Source organism: Entelurus aequoreus, linkage group LG16 (assembly GCF_033978785.1).
Source record: "Entelurus aequoreus isolate RoL-2023_Sb linkage group LG16, RoL_Eaeq_v1.1, whole genome shotgun sequence".
Classification (NCBI taxonomy): domain Eukaryota; kingdom Metazoa; phylum Chordata; class Actinopteri; order Syngnathiformes; family Syngnathidae; genus Entelurus; species Entelurus aequoreus.
The window spans coordinates 43,047,591-43,065,430 of NC_084746.1; the positions used below are offsets into that span (position 1 = coordinate 43,047,591).

At 43.2% G+C, this 17,840-nt stretch overlaps 1 protein-coding gene across 4 annotated transcripts in view; it reads right to left on the reverse strand.

The window, feature by feature from the left end:
• The window catches only part of LOC133631042 (protein EFR3 homolog A-like), a 72,225-nt gene extending 55,968 nt beyond the window's left edge, over positions 1 to 16,257 (reverse strand). For all 4 annotated transcript variants that reach the window (XM_062023041.1, XM_062023040.1, XM_062023039.1 and 1 more), the window contains exon 1: positions 15,772 to 16,257. In XM_062023041.1, the coding sequence (XP_061879025.1) occupies positions 15,772 to 15,781 (10 nt within the window). In that variant the 5' untranslated portion in view covers positions 15,782 to 16,257. The remainder of the gene's footprint in view (positions 1 to 15,771) is intronic.
• Positions 16,258 to 17,840: the final 1,583 nt, after the last annotated feature.

The window sequence follows — 17,840 nt, forward strand, 5'->3', positions numbered from 1 at the left end:
GAGTTGCGTGCTTGTTGGGAAACGACAGACTGGGAGGCAATTGGAGCGGCCACAAACAATCTGGACGAGTATACGGACACTGTGACCTCATACATACAGTTCAATGAGGCGCGCATCATTCCAACGCGCACCAGGGTTTGTTATAACAACGACAAGCCCTGGTTCACACCCAAGCTCCGACAGCTGCGCAAGAAGAAGGAGGCTGCGTGGAGAAGCGGGGACCGAAGTACATACAGAGAAGCGAAGTACCACTTCACCAGGGAAGTGGAGAAAGCTAAATCTGTGTACTCTAACCGTCTACAGGAACAGTTCCGCTCCAATGATTCTGCGGCAGTTTGGAGAGGTCTAAGGGCCCTTACGAACTATAAGCCCAAAACCCCCCAGGCCCTGAATGACCGGACTCTCGCTCAGGGCCTCAACACACATTACTGTCGTCATGAACGGCCTTCAGCTCATCAAAGCCATGCTCCCCCCACCATCAACCTCCCCAACAATGCCAGCACATCATTAAAGGAGTTAAAGGACTCAAAGGACTCCAATGACATCACAGGACTCCAAAAACACAATAAGACTGTAAAGACCCTCTCCATTAAAGAAGAGGATGTACGCCGGCAGTTCTTGAAGCTGAATACGCGGAAGGCCCCCGGGCCGGATGGTGTCTCCCCCTCCACTCTCAGACACTGTGCGGACCAGCTGGCTCCTGTCTTCACTGACATTTTTAACACCTCTCTGGAGCTATGCCGCATGCCGTCCTGCTTTAAGACCTCTACCATTGTCCCTGTCCCCAAGAAAGCACGGATCACAGGACTAAATGACTACAGGCCGGTCACGCTGACGTCTGTGGTCATGAAGTCCTTTGAGCGCTTGGTCCTGCCCCACCTCAAGGACATCACCGCCCCCCTCCTGGACCCACTGCAGTTCGCCTACAGAGCCAACAGGTCTGTGGATGATGCAGTGAACCTGGCCCTCCACTTCATCCTGGAGCATCTGGACTCCCCAGGAACCTACGCTAGGATCCTGTTTGTGGACTTCAGCTCTGCCTTCAACACCATCCTCCCTGGACTGCTACGAGACAAGCTCTACCAGCTCAGCGTGCCCGACTCCCTCTGCAGTTGGATTAATGACTTCCTGACAGACCGAAGACAGCACGTAAGGCTGGGGAAGATTGTCTCGGACAGTCGAACCACAAACACTGGTACTCCTCAGGGCTGTGTACTCTCCCCCTGGCTCTTCTCCCTGTATACAAACCGCTGCACCTCCAGTCACCAATCCGTAAAACTGCTCAAGTTTGCGGATGACACCACCCTCATCGGGCTCATCTCGAATGGCGATGAGTCCGCCTACAGGAGAGAGGTAGACCGGCTGATGTCCTGGTGCAGCCTCAATAACCTGGAGCTGAACGCCCAGAAAACAGTGGAGATGATCATGGACTTCAGGAAAGTCACAGCCCCACCATCCCCCCTCACCCTGATTGACTCTCCCACCCCCGTCCCCATTGTGGACTCCTTCCATTTCTTGGGCACCACCATCACCCAGGACCTCAAGTGGGAGCTGACCATCAGCTCCCTCATCAAGAAGGCCCAGCAGAGGATGTACTTCCTGCGGCAGCTGAGGAAACTTAAGGTGCCGACCGAGATGCTGGTGCAGTTTTACTCAGCCATCATAGAGTCCATCCTGACCTCCTCCATCACAGTGTGGTTCCCCGGCGCAACAGTCCAGGATAAGAATAGACTGCAACGCATCGTACGTGCTGCGGAGAAGGTGATTGGCTGCAAGCTCCCATCCCTCCAGGACTTTTTCTCCTCCAGGACCAGGAGGCGTGTGGGTCGGATCACAGCTGACTCTTCTCACCCTGGACACACACTATTCTCCCCTCTCCCCTCAGGCAGGAGACTACTCTCCATCCAGACCCACACCTCCCGCCACCTGAACAGTTTTTTCCCCTCGGCCATCAGGCAAATGAACAAGAACTCCTAACAGCAGCTCCTTGAATTCCTTGAATCCCTTCTAAGTCTATCTGATAGCTCAGTCACAGCTCTTTTTATACCAAATATGTGTTATATGTGTTTTATGTCACACGTTTGCACCAAGAAAAATTCATAGTTTGTGAACCCGTTCTCAAACAATGGCAATAAAACTATTCTGATTCTGATTCTGATTCTGATTCTGATTTCTGGCCATGCCGCTTACGTGGAGTGATTTCTCCAGATTCTCTGAACCTTTTGATGATATTATGGACCGTAGATGTTGAAATCCCTAAATTTCTTGCAATTGCACTTTGAGAAACGTTGTTCTTAAACTGTTTGACTATTTGCTCACGCAGTTGTGGACAAAGGGGTGTACCTCGCCCCATCCTTTCTTGTGAAAGACTGAGCATTTTTTGAGAAGCTGTTTTTATACCCAATCATGGCACCCACCTGTTCCCAATTAGCCTGCACACCTGTGGGATGTTCCAAATAAGTGTTTGATGAGCATTCCTCAACTTTATCAGTATTTATTGCCACCTTTCCCAACTTCTTTGTCACGTGTTGCTGGCATCAAATTCTAAAGTTAATGATTATTTGCATTAAAAAAAATGTTTATCAGTTAGAACATCAAATATGTTGTCTTTGTAGCATATTCAACTGATTATGGGTTGAAAATGATTTGCAAATCATTGTATTACGTTTATATTTACATCTAACACAATTTCCCAACTCATATGGAAACGGGGTTTGTAAATACAGACTATTACCATTTAAGAGATCAATCAGATGATTACGCATGTGTTTGTGCTCTTCTTGCTTTTAAAAATAAAAACAGACGCGCTATTCTTCCTCTATGAGGGAAAGGGCGGAGCCTCAACTTCAACTCAATCCATAAAAGGTATTGTGGGAGTCGCAGTCCCAGAAAGCAAGATCACTTGTTATCGGTGTTGGAATTTTAAATTGTATTTGATTTTTTTAATAATTAATGACATTTACTTGTTACTTTCCCAAAAAAGTAAATTAATTACTAACGAAATTAATTATTAGATGTAATCGATTACTATTAGAGAAAGTAATTCATCCGTTACTTTTTTTTTTATACTTTCATATAACTGGTGTATGCAGTTGAGAAAAGTTTTCATTAGAGAAATACATTGACTGCTGTCAAGTGAAGTGTGACGTCAAAAAGGGTGCGCTCATTGGCTGTTTAAGCTCAGCATTTTAAGTAAGTAAGGAAGTAAATGTTATTTGTAAAGCGCTTTTCACAGATAAAATCACAAAGCGCTGTACAAAACATAGGTGAAGTAAAAAAAACAATTCAATTAAAACTACAGGGGCAACATCATAAAAAGGATACAAAGGTGATTAAAAATGATAGTTAAAAAGGTGCACTAACTAAAAGCTTTACTAAAAAGAGAAGTTTTCAAATGTTTATTAAAAGTTTCAACACAGTCAAGATCACGGAGGGACTGGTGTAAATTGTTCCAGAGTCTTGGAGCTATAGCCTGGAATGCCAGGTCTCCACGGGTTTTAAAACGAGTTTTTGGGATCTTAAGGAGACCCTGGCCTGAAGACCGGAGGCTGCGCCCTGAGGAGTAGGGGCATAGCAAATCAGTGATGTACTGAGGGGTCACACCACGGAATGTCAGGACTACAATCTTAAACTCAATGCGGAATTTAACTGGAAGCCAATGAAGACTTGATAGAACGGGGGTGATATGGGCTGTTCTGGGTGCACGGGTCAAAAGTCTGGCAGACGCATTTTGTACAGTCTGAAGTCTCTTTAGCGTTGTCATCGTTAGTCAGCGGACTGGAATGAGATTGTTGACTGCAGCGCCTGTGGAATGTTTTCACTGATCGTTAAAGTGATTCAACGTGCGTCAATGGTTACATTTCGCTCTGTCCACAAACAGGGTATATAATCTTATTAATGTTACTTTATTGAATGTTCATTATTCCCCTGTGTAGCGCATGTGTGTGATGGCTGCCGCTTGCACTCTTATAGAGTTACTTCCTGAAGTGAACTTGCAGGGATTAAAAGATGTTTAGTACACATCAAAAATAGTGTGTCACCATAGCAAATCAGTGATGTACTGAGGGGTCACACCACGGAATGTCAGGACTACAATCTTAAACTCAATGCGGAATTTAACTGGAAGCCAATGAAGACTTGATAGAACGGGGGTGATATGGGCTGTTCTGGGTGCACGGGTCAAAAGTCTGGCAGACGCATTTTGTACAGTCTGAAGTCTCTTTAGCGTTGTCATCGTTAGTCAGCGGACTGGAATGAGATTGCTGACTGCAGCGCCTGTGGAATGTTTTCACTGATCGTTAAAGTGATTCAACGTGTGTCAATGGCTACATTTCGCTCTGTCCACAAACAGGGTATATAATCTTATTAATGTTACTTTATTGAATGTTCATTATTCCCCTGTGTAGCGCATGTGTGTGATGGCTGCCGCTTGCACTCTTATAGTTACTTCCTGAAGTGAACTTGCAGGGATTAAAAGATGTTTAGTACACATCAAAAATAGTGTGTCACGTTAAATCAAACATATCAGTATTGGCGTTGTAACGTACATACATTTAATAAGATTACTCGTTACTAGAAAAACTAACGGCGTTGGTAACGTTAGTCATCACATTATTGCATTATAGTTGTGTCAAAAAATGCACTACAGCCAGACAACAATTGAATGTTCTTGTATCAAAGTGCAGGTATACCCATACAAAATGAAAGCATTCTGGTGTAGCTCAGCACGGACACCAGCGGGGGGAGAAGTGAAGGACGAACAGGTGAATTAGAGAGAATAATCCATTTTGTGAAGTATGTCAAGTAGTCAATGCTAGCGTAACAGTGGTCATCCCACAACAGCATGGCTCTTAAAGTATTTGAGAGTGTGCTTAATGTACAGTCACACAGTTAAGCTATCGGACATACGTTACATTATCACCACGTGGTTACAAAGCAAGTCCAGTCCATGTTTGACCTGCCTTGATTCAGCGAGGATCCCAAACTTCTGGATGCACGCGACTTGACACTTTGCAAAAAACAAAAAGGTCTTGCTGCTTTCATCAAGCCATTTATTAGCACCTTCTAGCCATCCGCTGAGTGCTCACATTGCGGCGGCCTACATAATGACTTAATTGAGGTGGTTAACACTTTGAGGATAATGAGAGCCTCTAGACCACAGCACACTGAAAGTGAGAGTGGCACGCGCACACACACACACACACACACACACACACACACACACACACACACACACACACACACACACACACACACACACACACACACACACACACACACACACACACACACACACACACACACACACACACACACACACACACGCAATACACACACAGCTGATTATTAATAGCAAAAGTCTGTCTACTTCCTGTCTCAGTGGTTCATATAAGTGTGCAAGTGGAAGCTGCATTAATATTCCACACATGTACACACCTCGCTTACTTTGACCATACAGCACAAGTATTGGGTACAGGGACAGGTCTGGGCCGATAACAAATTTTGCTCGACAGTTATTGCAGAGAAACAATATTATTGTCAATAGTTTTTTGAGACCAAATTAACCGTTGGTGTAATAACACGTAATTATAATGCAAGTGTACCCTTTAAATTGCAATACACTTGTATTTCTTGTACATTTTAACATTGTAATAGGAATGTAAACGTTTAAATCTCCAAGTTAAATAAAACAAACAAATAAAAATAAAATACTCTGTTAGCAAAATGTTGCACTTGAATAAACATCACAACCCAAAGCAATACACTATGTTAAGGAAGGGGGTGGGGTGCTACTGTGTTAGTCACGGGCTAACTTGTTGCACAGTGTGATGCTAGTGACACTGCCTCTCCGCACTGTCACACAAATGTGCACTGCTGCTGAAACCAATGAAAATATTGAATGCTCCTGAAGCCCGTACACACGATTATTGACGCTGAAAAAGTTACCGACTTAATTTCCATTTATCGTTCGGTTAATCGACTGTAATATCTGCCCCCTCATTGCAATTTCTGCAGAAAAAGTTTTGCAAACTACAAGTGAAATGTCCTCTTCTGACGTGCTAAAGAAAGCCCACACTGGTGACTGCGGCACTATTATGCTTTTCTCTGTACACAACAAGCAGCGCGCCCAGTATCATGACATTACAAATATACGACCAAACTGTAGTAAAGGGGTTGAAGAGACAGACAGACCAACGACAAACACACAAAGACAATAAGTCTATTTTATTGTCCGAATGATATGGTCGATCGTATCAAATGCTTTTGACAGGTCAATAAATAGAGCTGCACAATATTTTTTGCAATCCAATCCTTCAATAATGTCATTTACAACTTTTATAGCAGCAGTTATAGCGCTGGGTTTCTTTCTAAAACCTGATTAATGTTCAGAAAGCAGACTATTGGTGTCTAAGAATTCTTTAAGTTGTTCATTAACAAACTTTTCAAGAACTTTAGCTAGGACGCATAGCTTAGAGATGGGTCTGTAGTCAGCAGTGGGATCTCCTCCTTTCAATAACAGTAAAACATAAGCTGATTTCCAAAGGTTAGGAATCTCATTACAGGACACAGAAAGATCAAAAATATAGGTAAGAGGATCTGCAATAAAATCAACGGCTGACTTTAAAAAGAAGGTCTCAAGTTTGTCAGGACCTGCAGATTTACCAGGATCCACTTGTTTTAAGGCTCTCTTGACCTCAAACACATCCAGAGGAGTAAAACTAAAATGTATTATGTGTGAAGGGATGGTGACATGCAAACCTTTCTGAACATTCGGCTGATTTGGATGTGGAGATAAGGAGTCAAATAAAGAAACGGAATAAATAAAATGTTCATTAAAACAATTGGGTATGGCTGATTTGTCAGTTAGACTTCATGAGTCTGCAAGTTGGCGGATCATTTGCGGTGTTACTTCCATAAGACTTTTTTATGACTTTCCAGAATTTCCTGGGATCATTTAAGCTACTGGTGGTTTTCAAAAGATAAACTCAGATTTTGACTTCTTGACAAGAGAAGTAAAGCGATTTCTTAGCTGCCTAAAATCCATCCAGTCAGCCTGGGATTTGGTATTTCTAACCTTGGCCCAGGCAGCATCCGTTTCTTTCAGTAGCCTGGACAGTTCAGGAGAGAACCAACGATTATTTCTACCTTTCACTCTGAATTACATGGAGGAGCATGTTTGTTTATAATATTGATAAATGCATCGTGAAAATATTTCCAAGTCAACTCAACATCACAGAAAAGATCAAAGATCAAAGGATAAAAAGCTTGCTCAAAAAATGCTTAAAATCACGTTTAAAAATATTTTGTGGCCGCAGTTTTGGTAGCTCAGCTTGCCTAATCGTGGCGATAACACAGTGGTCACTCAAATCATTTGCAAATGTACCAATATCAGAATATTATTAATAACAATTATAATTATAATATAATATAAATTAATTAATTAATATTAATACGATCTAAGAGAGAAGATTTCTCTGGGCATTTAAGATTTGGGTGGGTAGAGCTGCTAATGAGCTGTGTAAGATTAAAAGAGTCACAGGTTGATTTAAAACCATCAGAGACAGACAACAGCCAGTCCCAGTTCAGATCCCCAATAAGAAGAATCTCATAAAAATTCAGGGTTGAAAGCTGATTGGTCAGTGACAGTAAGGCCTCACTGCTTGTTGAGTGGGTCTGTAAAAACAAATAACAGTGATAAAATGGTCCTTAAGGAGTTCCACTTTAAGTGAGAGCAATTCAAATTGTTTGCTGCGGGATACAGACAATAAGTGAACTGCATTAAATTTATGTTTTACACATATTGCAACTCCGCCTCCATTTCTAGGATGGTCACAACAAAAAACATTGTAGCCCCTAATTGCAATATCTTCGTCCGTCATGAATTTCTTAAGCCAGGTTTCAGACAAGACAAGTATGTCAGTTTCAGTAGATTTAGCACAGATTCTCACTAGATCCAGTTTAGGAAGTAGACTTCTAACATTTAAATGAATAATGCTAAGCCCAGATCTAGCTTTAAAATCACAAGGGGTACACAAACACTTAAATAGTTGGACCTGGGTTAGGTTGAACATTTCCTGACAATAGTAGCAAAAGAACAATAAAACACCTATTTTTCACCAGCATTAATGAAGGTGCTGATTGAATATGTCTAACCGAAGGTCGACTTGCTGGATAAGAACAGATAGATAACAACTAGCCATAAGTACTAACAAGATGCGTAAAATAAGGTAAAATCAGTTCTTCAGTAGATAAAATCCAATTAGAATAGTATACGGAAAAGTCATGTTCACAGTTTTTTGCCTTTTTGATCGTCATGCTCATTAGTGTCTCCATGGCTCCATAACGGATGAAGCAAATCCAAAATGAGTAAAATAGTTATGGAGAAAAACATGACTATTCCTCTGCCGCACAGAACAGGAATATCCAAGTCTATATTTGACCCTGAAGTAGATGATGATGTTGTGTGACGGCAAGTCTATTTAGGAACTCAATTGTAGCTCGTCAAAGTAGCATAGCAAAAAAACACATCAAAAACAGAACCAGCTGCGGTCCGAGACAGCAGGAAAAACACTTCCCAGCACCAGAACCGGAGGAAAAAGTGTCATCCTTACTTCCCCGTCCAGGCAGATGTCTCAATGCGGTGGCCCCCAGCAGACACGACAAGAGCAGGACCACGACACCACAACGGCAGTCGGCTCCAGGGTTCCGGGGTCAGGCAGGTGGATTGACGCTGCGGTCACCAACAGGTTGGCGGGAGAAACAGGCCGCGATGCTGGACCAAACCAGGTCTCAGGACGCTCGACAGCACTGTAGTAACCGTCGGCGCAGGATCGACGGAGCTCCGGACGGGCAGAAAGGACCCAGGACGTACGTAGCCGGTTCCGACCTGGATAGACAGGCCCCAGGTGGCCGCCAGATGCAGAAGCAGCAGTACGCCTTGGTGAGCCAAACACGGTACCCAAAAAACATCCTCAATCGTCCTTAATCCTCAGGGCAAAATGTTTGTAAAAAAAACACGTAAAGGACTAAAAAGATTAACCATATATTAAATAAAAAGCTAGAAGACAAGCTGCCATCTTGGACTGCGAGTCAAGCTCCTCGGCAGTGGGCAGGTCCTTGTTGTTGGACATGTCCAACCACACGCTGTCCGCGATAATTATCGGCCACCGATATCGTGCATCCTAACTGGGTCAGAGACACTCCAACATCTTGCAGAAAGTCTTTCCACATGAGTGTCACCTAGTCACATGACTGCTCACACACAAGCTCACTACTGGGACTAATTACAGAGCAGGCATGAGGCCTCTAGGGGGTGCAGCAGAACCCGCCCGCAGCCAAACATGCAGAAACAACACAAACACTATACAACGACCGCCATCCTCCATTTGGACGCACACAAGAGACCCCCGAGGGGAAGTTTTTGGCCACAAACTTGTGAACACTGAGCTCACTTTCTGTAGGCAAGCTTTTAGGACAAAAATATGTATAATATCACGTATAAAAAAACATACAGAATGCGTCGAAAACAACACCACCTGGCGCAAGAGGCATGTGGGTACGCCATAATCCCAGGTTGGTATGTATCTCTGTTTTAAAGTCACAGTTGGGTTTATGTTAGACAAACTTTATTGATCCACAAGAGAAATTGTGGGTGCAGTAAGGTGTGAAACAAACTACTGAGATTTGCAAACTATTTTTGAAACAAACTGCAAACTTGTTGTTCTACAGTAAATACAATTCTACAGTAAAACCTGGAAATACAAAGATAACAGAAAAAAATTAAGTATGGGGGCAACTTTGATACATTTTGAAAAAAACAACAACCACGCTTTGTGTTACATGTGACATAGCTAATTAGTGTAATATTTGTGCATTTGATTTTATATCTAAAATAATCTAACATCAGTGTTTCCCATACATTCATTTACTTGTGGCGGCCCGCTACAAGTAAATATAATGCTGCCACAAGTAAAACATTTTTTTAAATATTTTGAGATACAGTAAGGTAAAACCTCACCTTTCAGGTGAAACAGTATTTATGAATCATGTTCCACAAAATAATAATAATAATAATAATAAATAATTTGTTTGGGCAACAGGCTGCCGTAGGTAGGCAGAACGTGCGTGCAAATGCCTACCTATGCACACACGCACGCATGCAATGTGTTTTTGCAACACATTGCAAAAAAGTTGGCACAGGGGCATTTTTACCACTGTGTTACATGGCCTTTCCTTTTAACAACACTCAGTACACGTTTGAGAATCGAGGAGACCAATTTTTGAAACTTTTCAGGTGGGATTCTTTCCCATTCTTGTTTGATGTAGAGCTTAAGTTGTTCAACAGTCCGGGATCTCCGTTGTCGTATATTACATAATGTGCCTTCCGCCCAAGTGCAGCTGGGATTGGCTGAGCGAGCGACCCCAAGAGGGACAAGCGGTAGAAAATGGATGGATGGATGGTGCCACACATTTTAAATGGGAGACAGGTCTGGGCTACAGGCAGGCCAGTCTAGTACCCGCACTCTTTTACTACGAAGCCACGCTGTTTTAACAGGTGCAGAATGTGGCTTGGTATTGTCTTGCTGAAATAAGCAGGAAAAACACGTTGCTTGGATGGCAACACATGTTGCTCCAAAACCTGTATGTACCTTTCAGCATTAATGGTGCCTTCACAGATGTGTAAGTTACCCATGTCTTGGGCACTAAGTTACCCATGTCTTGGGCACTAATACACCCCAGATGATGGCTTTTGAACTTTGCACCTATAACAGTCTTTCTTTTCCTCTTTGGTCCGGAGGACACAACGTCCAAAGTCTCAAAAAAATTTTTTAAATGTGGACTCGTCAGACCACAGAACACTTTTCCACTTTGTATCAGTCCATCTTAGATGAGCTCGGGCCCAGCAAAGCCGGCAGCGTTTCTGGGTGTTGTTGATAAATGGCTTTCGCTTTGCATAGTAGAGTTTTTACTTGCACTTACAGATGCAGCGACAAACTGTAGTTACTGACGGTGGTTTTCTGAAGTGTTCCTGAGCCCATATGGTGATATCCTTTACACACCGATGTTGATTTTTGATGCAGTACCGCCTGAAGGATCGATGGTCATGGGCATTGCCACTTACGTGCACTGATTTCACCAGATTCTCTGAACCTTTTGATGATATTACGGACCTTAGATGGTGAAATCTCTAAATTCCTTGCAATACCCCATTGAGAAACTGTTCGACAATTTGCTCACGCATTTGTTCACAAAGTGGTGACCCTCGCCCCATCCTTCTTTGTGAATGACTAAGCATTTCATGGAAGCTGCTTTTATACCGAATCATGGTACCTACCTGTTCCCAATTAGCCTGTTCACTTGTGGGATGTTCCAAATAAGTGTTTGATGAGCATTTCTCAACTTTCTCAATCTTTTGTGCCACTTGTGCCAGCGTTTTTGAAACATGTTGCAGGCATCAAATTCCAAATGAGCTAATATTTGCAAAAAATAACAAAGTTTACCAGTTCGAACGTTAAGTATCTTGTCTTTGCAGTCTTTTCAATTGAATATAGGTTGAAAACGATTTGCAAATTATTGTATTCTGTTTTTATTTACACAACATGCCAACTTCATTGGGTTTGGGTTTTGTAGATGCTAATTATTATTATTATTGTAATCATCTAACACACACACAGTGACACACAAAACCTAATGTTACACCTATAAAAACAAAACACGATGCAGTGTTTTTGCTAGCATTTGTTTTTAACACTAAGTTTTAAAAGTAACGTAAAGTAGCAGTGGTCATTAACAGCACAAAACACACAATCAGAAGTCCATTTTGCTCTTCTGCAGTAGATGCTGTGTACACTAACTACTTGCTCTCACTGATAGCGCCCAATAACAAGTAACTTTATGTAACACTTAAGTGCAACTATAAGAATGTTTGAGGGACAAACGATGACATGTTCATTTTTAAACACTTTCCATCGTGCATTCATCTACAAGTTGACGTACCTTGCACTCGACGTGGAGTTGTGACTGCTCAACATGTTGAAGTGTTGCCTCCCTTCGCGGGGACTTTTTTCCTGCATTTTCTGGTGATGGACTGACTATCCTCAATTTCTTTACCTTCAGCATGCTTTACCAATCCAAAATACGTCCAGACTTCAGATTTTGTCCGCTTACTACGAGGGCAAAATCTAAAGAGCGACGTCCGTGTGTGGTTTTCCGCCAATGCAAACAGCGCTGGTGCGCATGCGGCATCTTCGGAGGCGCGGCTGCTGGTGCGTTTTCAGAAAGTGAGCAATGCCGCCTAAGATGCATTAATAAATGACTGTTTTTCAATAATAAAAAAATTAAACGGTATTAATAACCGTCCGGAATTTTACCGCAGTTTATCGTGATATCGTTTGACGTTACATCCCTAGACCATTAACAAGTAAAAAGTCAAGGGCGGTCACGGCATGTTCTTGCCGTAGATGCTGCTCATTTTTAGGGCATTACACCAAGTGACAAGGGCGGTCGTAGCACTTGCTGCGGTTGCTGTGGTTAAATTCGAGCTCTGGCATTAAAAAAACAAACCGATTTATTCAAAAAGGTAGCCAAGGAAATGGAGAATGCCTGCTTCATTCGGACTCCTGGACAAAAACGAGTGAGATGGAAGAGAAGCGGGTATATTACAAGGCAAAGAAGAAAGCTTACACTAATCGCTTCAGGCTGCATTTGTGCATTCCAAACGGATAAGCAGTAACTTTGTATTTCGCACAACTGGCAAGCATGTACACAACAATAGCAACCCTTGTTTAAAGAAGTTTTTTCCTTTACAGTCTTTTCCTTCGGATTTAAAACTCCATCATCATCCAACTGCGCTTATTGGATAAACTTTGAGACCTTCGAAAGTTTTCTTTCATTTCTCCGTCCAAAAAAACCTCTCTCCCACCGGTCTTTATTACGGACCCAAATTCCATGAAATTCTTGGTAGTACTATCATGTTCGTAACGCAGTATTTTTTGATGCTGTATGCTGTTTAACATCAGCACAGCCATTACAAAAGTAATATTTCTAATCTGTGCCGATATTACGGCGAACATCAGGTACAACTACAACTGCGCTGTTGACTTGTAAGGAGCCGCAGAGATGCCGTGTTTTGGTGTGACGTCATCAGTTAACCGGAAAAGCAATACATTAATACACGCTAAAAGGAAATAAGCCCCCTCTAGTATACGGGAGGTACACGGCGTATGACTAATTGTCGCATTAGTGGGTGTACATGGACACTGGGACTTAACATGTAGGTGTAAAAATACAAAAAAAATTAACCAGACTAATTTAGTACATGGAAACTGAAAAATACATGTACTCGAATTAACGCCAAGGCAACAACAAGGAGGTTGTTGAATGTTGCTAGTTGGCTTCACACACACCTGCATCTTTCCATATGACTATTATGTATTTATCACCTTTAAATCATTCACTACAGCAGGGGTGTTCAACCTTTTTCCACTTCGGGCCACATACTGAAAAGTCAAGCATGCAGGGGCCCATCCATCCATCCATTTTCTACTGCTTGTCCCTTTTGGGGTCGCGGGGGGTGCTGGCGCCTATCTCAGCTACACTCGGGCGGAAGGCGGGGTACAACCTGGACAAATCGCCACTTGCGTGGGTTCCCTCCGGGTACTCCGGCTTCCTCCCACCTCCAAAAACATGCACCTGGGGATAGGTTGATTGCCAACACTAAATTGGCCCTAGTGTGTGAGTCTGAGTGTGAATGTTGTCTGTCTATCTGTGTTGGCATGCAGGGGCCATTTTGAAATATTACATTTTCTAAACTGCTGTTTTTCAACCTTTTTTGAGCCAAGGCACATTGTTTTCATTGAAAAAATCCCGAGGCACACCACTAGCAGAAAACATAAAAAAATTAAACTCAGCAGCCAATATTGACAGTAAAAAGTCATTCTCGCAATTGTTGGATATGAATTCAAACCATAACCAACCTTGCATCACTATAACTCTTGTCTCAAAGTAGATGTACTGTCATGACCTGTCACATCCCGCCGTGACTTATTTTGAGTTTTTTGCTGTTTTCATGTGTGTAGTGTTTTAGTTCTTGTCTTGCGCTCCTATTTTGTTGTTGATTGTCATGTCATGTACGGATGTACTTTGTGGACGCCGTCTGCTGCTCCACACGCTGTAAGTCTGTGCTGTCGTCCAGCATGTTTTTGTTTACTTTGCAGCCAGTTCAGTTTTAGTTTCGTCTTGCATAGCCATCCCTAAGCTTCAATGCCTTTTCTTAGCGGCACTCGCCTTTTGTTTATTTTCGGTTTAAGCATTAGATACCTTTTTACCTGCCTCCCGCTGTCGTCTGCATATTGTGATCACGACAAACCATGTTCCCGACATCCACAAAGCAATTAGCTACCTGCTGCCACCTACTGATATGGAAGAGTATTAAACGGGACGGCGTGGCGCAGTTGGGAGAGTGGCCGTGCCAGCAACCTGAGGGTTCCTGGTTCAATCCCCACCTTCTACCAACCTCGTCACGTCCGTTGTGTCCTTGAGCAAGACACTTCACCCTTGCTCCCGATGGGTCATGGTTATGGCCTTGCATGGCAGCTCCCGCCATCAGTGTGTGAATGTGTGTGAATGGGTGAATGTGGAAATAGTGTCAAAGCGCTTTGAGTACCTTGAAGGTAGAAAAGCGCTATACAAGTATAACTAGAGATGTCTTGTAATATCGGCAGCCCGATATTATCGTCCGATAAATGCTTTAAAATGTAATATCGGAAATTATCTGTATCGGTTTCAAAAAGTAAAATGTATGACTTTTTAAAACGCCGCTGTACGGAGTGGTACACGGACGTAGGGAGAAGTACAGAGCAGTTGCGTCTCCCAGTCATACTTGCCAACCCTCCCGATTTTCCCGGGAGACTCCCGAATTTCAGTGCCCCTCCCGAAAATCTCCCGTGGCAACCATTCTCCCGAATTTCTCCCGATTTCCACCCAGACAACAATATTGTGGGCGTGCCTTAAAGGCACTGCATTTGCGTGCCGGCCCAATCACATAATATCTACGGCTTTTCACACACACAAGTGAATGCAAGGCATACTTGGTCAACAGCCATACAGGTCACACTGAGGGTTGCCGTATAAACAACTTTAACACTGTTACAAATATGCGCCACACTGTGAACCCACACCAAACAAGAATGAAAAACACATTTCGGGAGAACATCCGCACCGTAACACAACATGAACACAACAGAACAAATACCCAGAACCCCTTGCAGCACTAACTCTTCCGGGACGCTACAATATACACCTCGCTACCCCCTATCATTGTCTTTTTTCTTACATTTTTCCATTTTTGTTAGATTTTATTTTGACACGGCGGTGCGGGCCGTCAAAATTCAAGCTGCGGGCCACAATTGGCCCCGGGGCCACACTTTGGACAAGACTGCCCTACAGCTTCCTGCTTCACTTGGATCAAAGGTCAAGCATTAAGCTGCATAAGTCAGTAAAATGCTGCAACAGTTAATGAAGTTAACAACTAGCAGTGACCTGGTTACTGCGTTAACTTGTCTTAATAAACGTCATGTTGTTGAGCTGTCAATGTGTTGATTCATATCCTGAAAGTAAACACACCCTGTGGCAGGTCCCCGAACGAAACAAAAGGCATTTGTTATGTTTACTGAGAGGTAAAGAAGTTAATTAGTGCTTAAAAGCTTCCAAGTTGAAGTACGTGTCACCGATTAAAGTAAAGTATGCCTCCAGTCCACATTCACATCTTACCTGCTGGCATGGTGGCGTTTGAATGCTGTGTTGGTAGCTAGTTAGCCTCCATGTCGCTTGCCCCCACCTGGCATCGGAATGGCGTCTTGCTGATTGTCAGACCAAACCAGCACGCAGGACAACGTCGTCTCACCGGGGACACCGTTGTCCCACTCAGGGGAGAACACAAGTCGAGTCGGAAAGAGAGCGGCGGAAGATTAGCCGCTCAAGCTAACGTCCAAACACAAGCAGTCTGGCACTCGCTGGGACGTTCACGGAACACCGGCGCCAGTAATCCGCCACAGGACAGACCGAGTCGTCGCCCGACTTCAGGCTTCCTCTCGGCGCAGACACAACGTGGAAGGGAAATCCTCCCAAATGCGATGTAAATACAAAGTCCCCTTTGCTCTCTGTCAGCCCATGCTAGATGACAGCCAAACAACCGAAAGTCCGTGAAGGCACCGTGAAGGAACGCGGAGTCGACCTGAGAGCAGCGCGCACTCAGGTGTACAGTGCACGAGCATTGAACCCTACTGTAACGTGACGTCATTACACATTGCAATGACTCGTGGACGCGTTTGTCACTACCAAGATTGATTGATTGCAAGTTTCTTCACATTCATCCATCCAACTGTTTCTAATAATAACACATTGTTGAGGTGTTACTTAGTAGTAACTTTGTTAGTAAAATACAATCCATCCATCCATCCAAACAATGTTCCCTCTAATTTCCATCTGATTTGCAGGTGTGTAATTAGTTGTGAGTTCATGCCCTGTGTTGGTTTTGTTCTTTGAACAAGGTGATGCTCACGCACGGTTCATTTTGTGCACCAGTAAAAAAACATATAACTTTGTCTTGAATTTGAAAATTTTTATTTTATTTTTTTTCACTAACGAAGGGTTCGGTGAATGCGCATATGAAACTGGTGGGGTTCGGTACCTCCAACAAGGTTAAGAACCACTGCACTAGGGCCAATTTAGTGTTGCCAATCAACATATCCCCAGGTACATGTCTTTGGAGGTGGGAGGAAGCCGGAGTACCCGGAGGGAACCCACGCAGTCACGGGGATCAAACCCAGGACCTTCGTGTAGTAAGGCAGACGCACTAACCCCTGTACTACCGTGCTGCCCAGTAAAATACAACTGGTGTCCTATTTCAACTGCATCAAAGGGTCATCCTCTATGTTTTGCTAAAGAGCTTTTGGCATTGCCGCCCCTCTGGCATGGAATGCATTGCAGACGAAACTGAAACTCTCTGAACTACTTCCATTTGGAGCCTTCCGTTCTATCCCGAGGGACAGACAGCGAGAGACGTTTGCACAGTGCCTGTGTTTTTAAAAGGTGTAAATCTTTTATTGTTTTCCAGTTCTCTTTTATGCATTTTAAAAATGTATGTCTTAACGTATTACTTTTCTGAGACTGCTCTGTGACATGCGCTGTTGACCTCATGGCCAGGTCACCCTTGTGAAAGAGATCTTGATCTCAACGGGTTTCTTATCTGGTGAAATAAAGGTTGTAATGATCTGCTAATGAAGGCACAAAACCTTCATGACGCCACAACAAGACACACGCAGTCATTAAGGCAGTTTATGGGGTAATTACAACCCAACTAAAAACATGTCATCTCTGTTTGGTGTGAAAGTGCACAACGTCGTAGTGCTTTTTAAGCCCTTAAAGACCTCCTGACTTAGCACTGATAAGAGGATTTGAGATGCCAAACGTCTGTTGCAGTCTAATGATTGACACTGGCCGGTACGCAGCAGTACATTTACATTTCAACATTTAAAAAGCCACAGGATGTGCACTATTATATTATTAGGTTGTTACATACAGTACATGCCACTGCAATGAGAATGGATGATGGCTGATAGTCTGGGTCAACGGGCAACCCACAGCTTCCTGAGCATTTTTTGAAAGAGTTCCATAATTTCCAACGGTTTGTGAGGCTGTGAATGTGTACAGAGGACCCCATTAAATCATAAAAATGGGACCCCACAGTAAAATTTTGGGGTCCCACTTTTTTGTAACCATTTTGAAAAAAATAAATGTATGCATAATCCTGTTATGTCTCACATTCTATATTGTGTTTT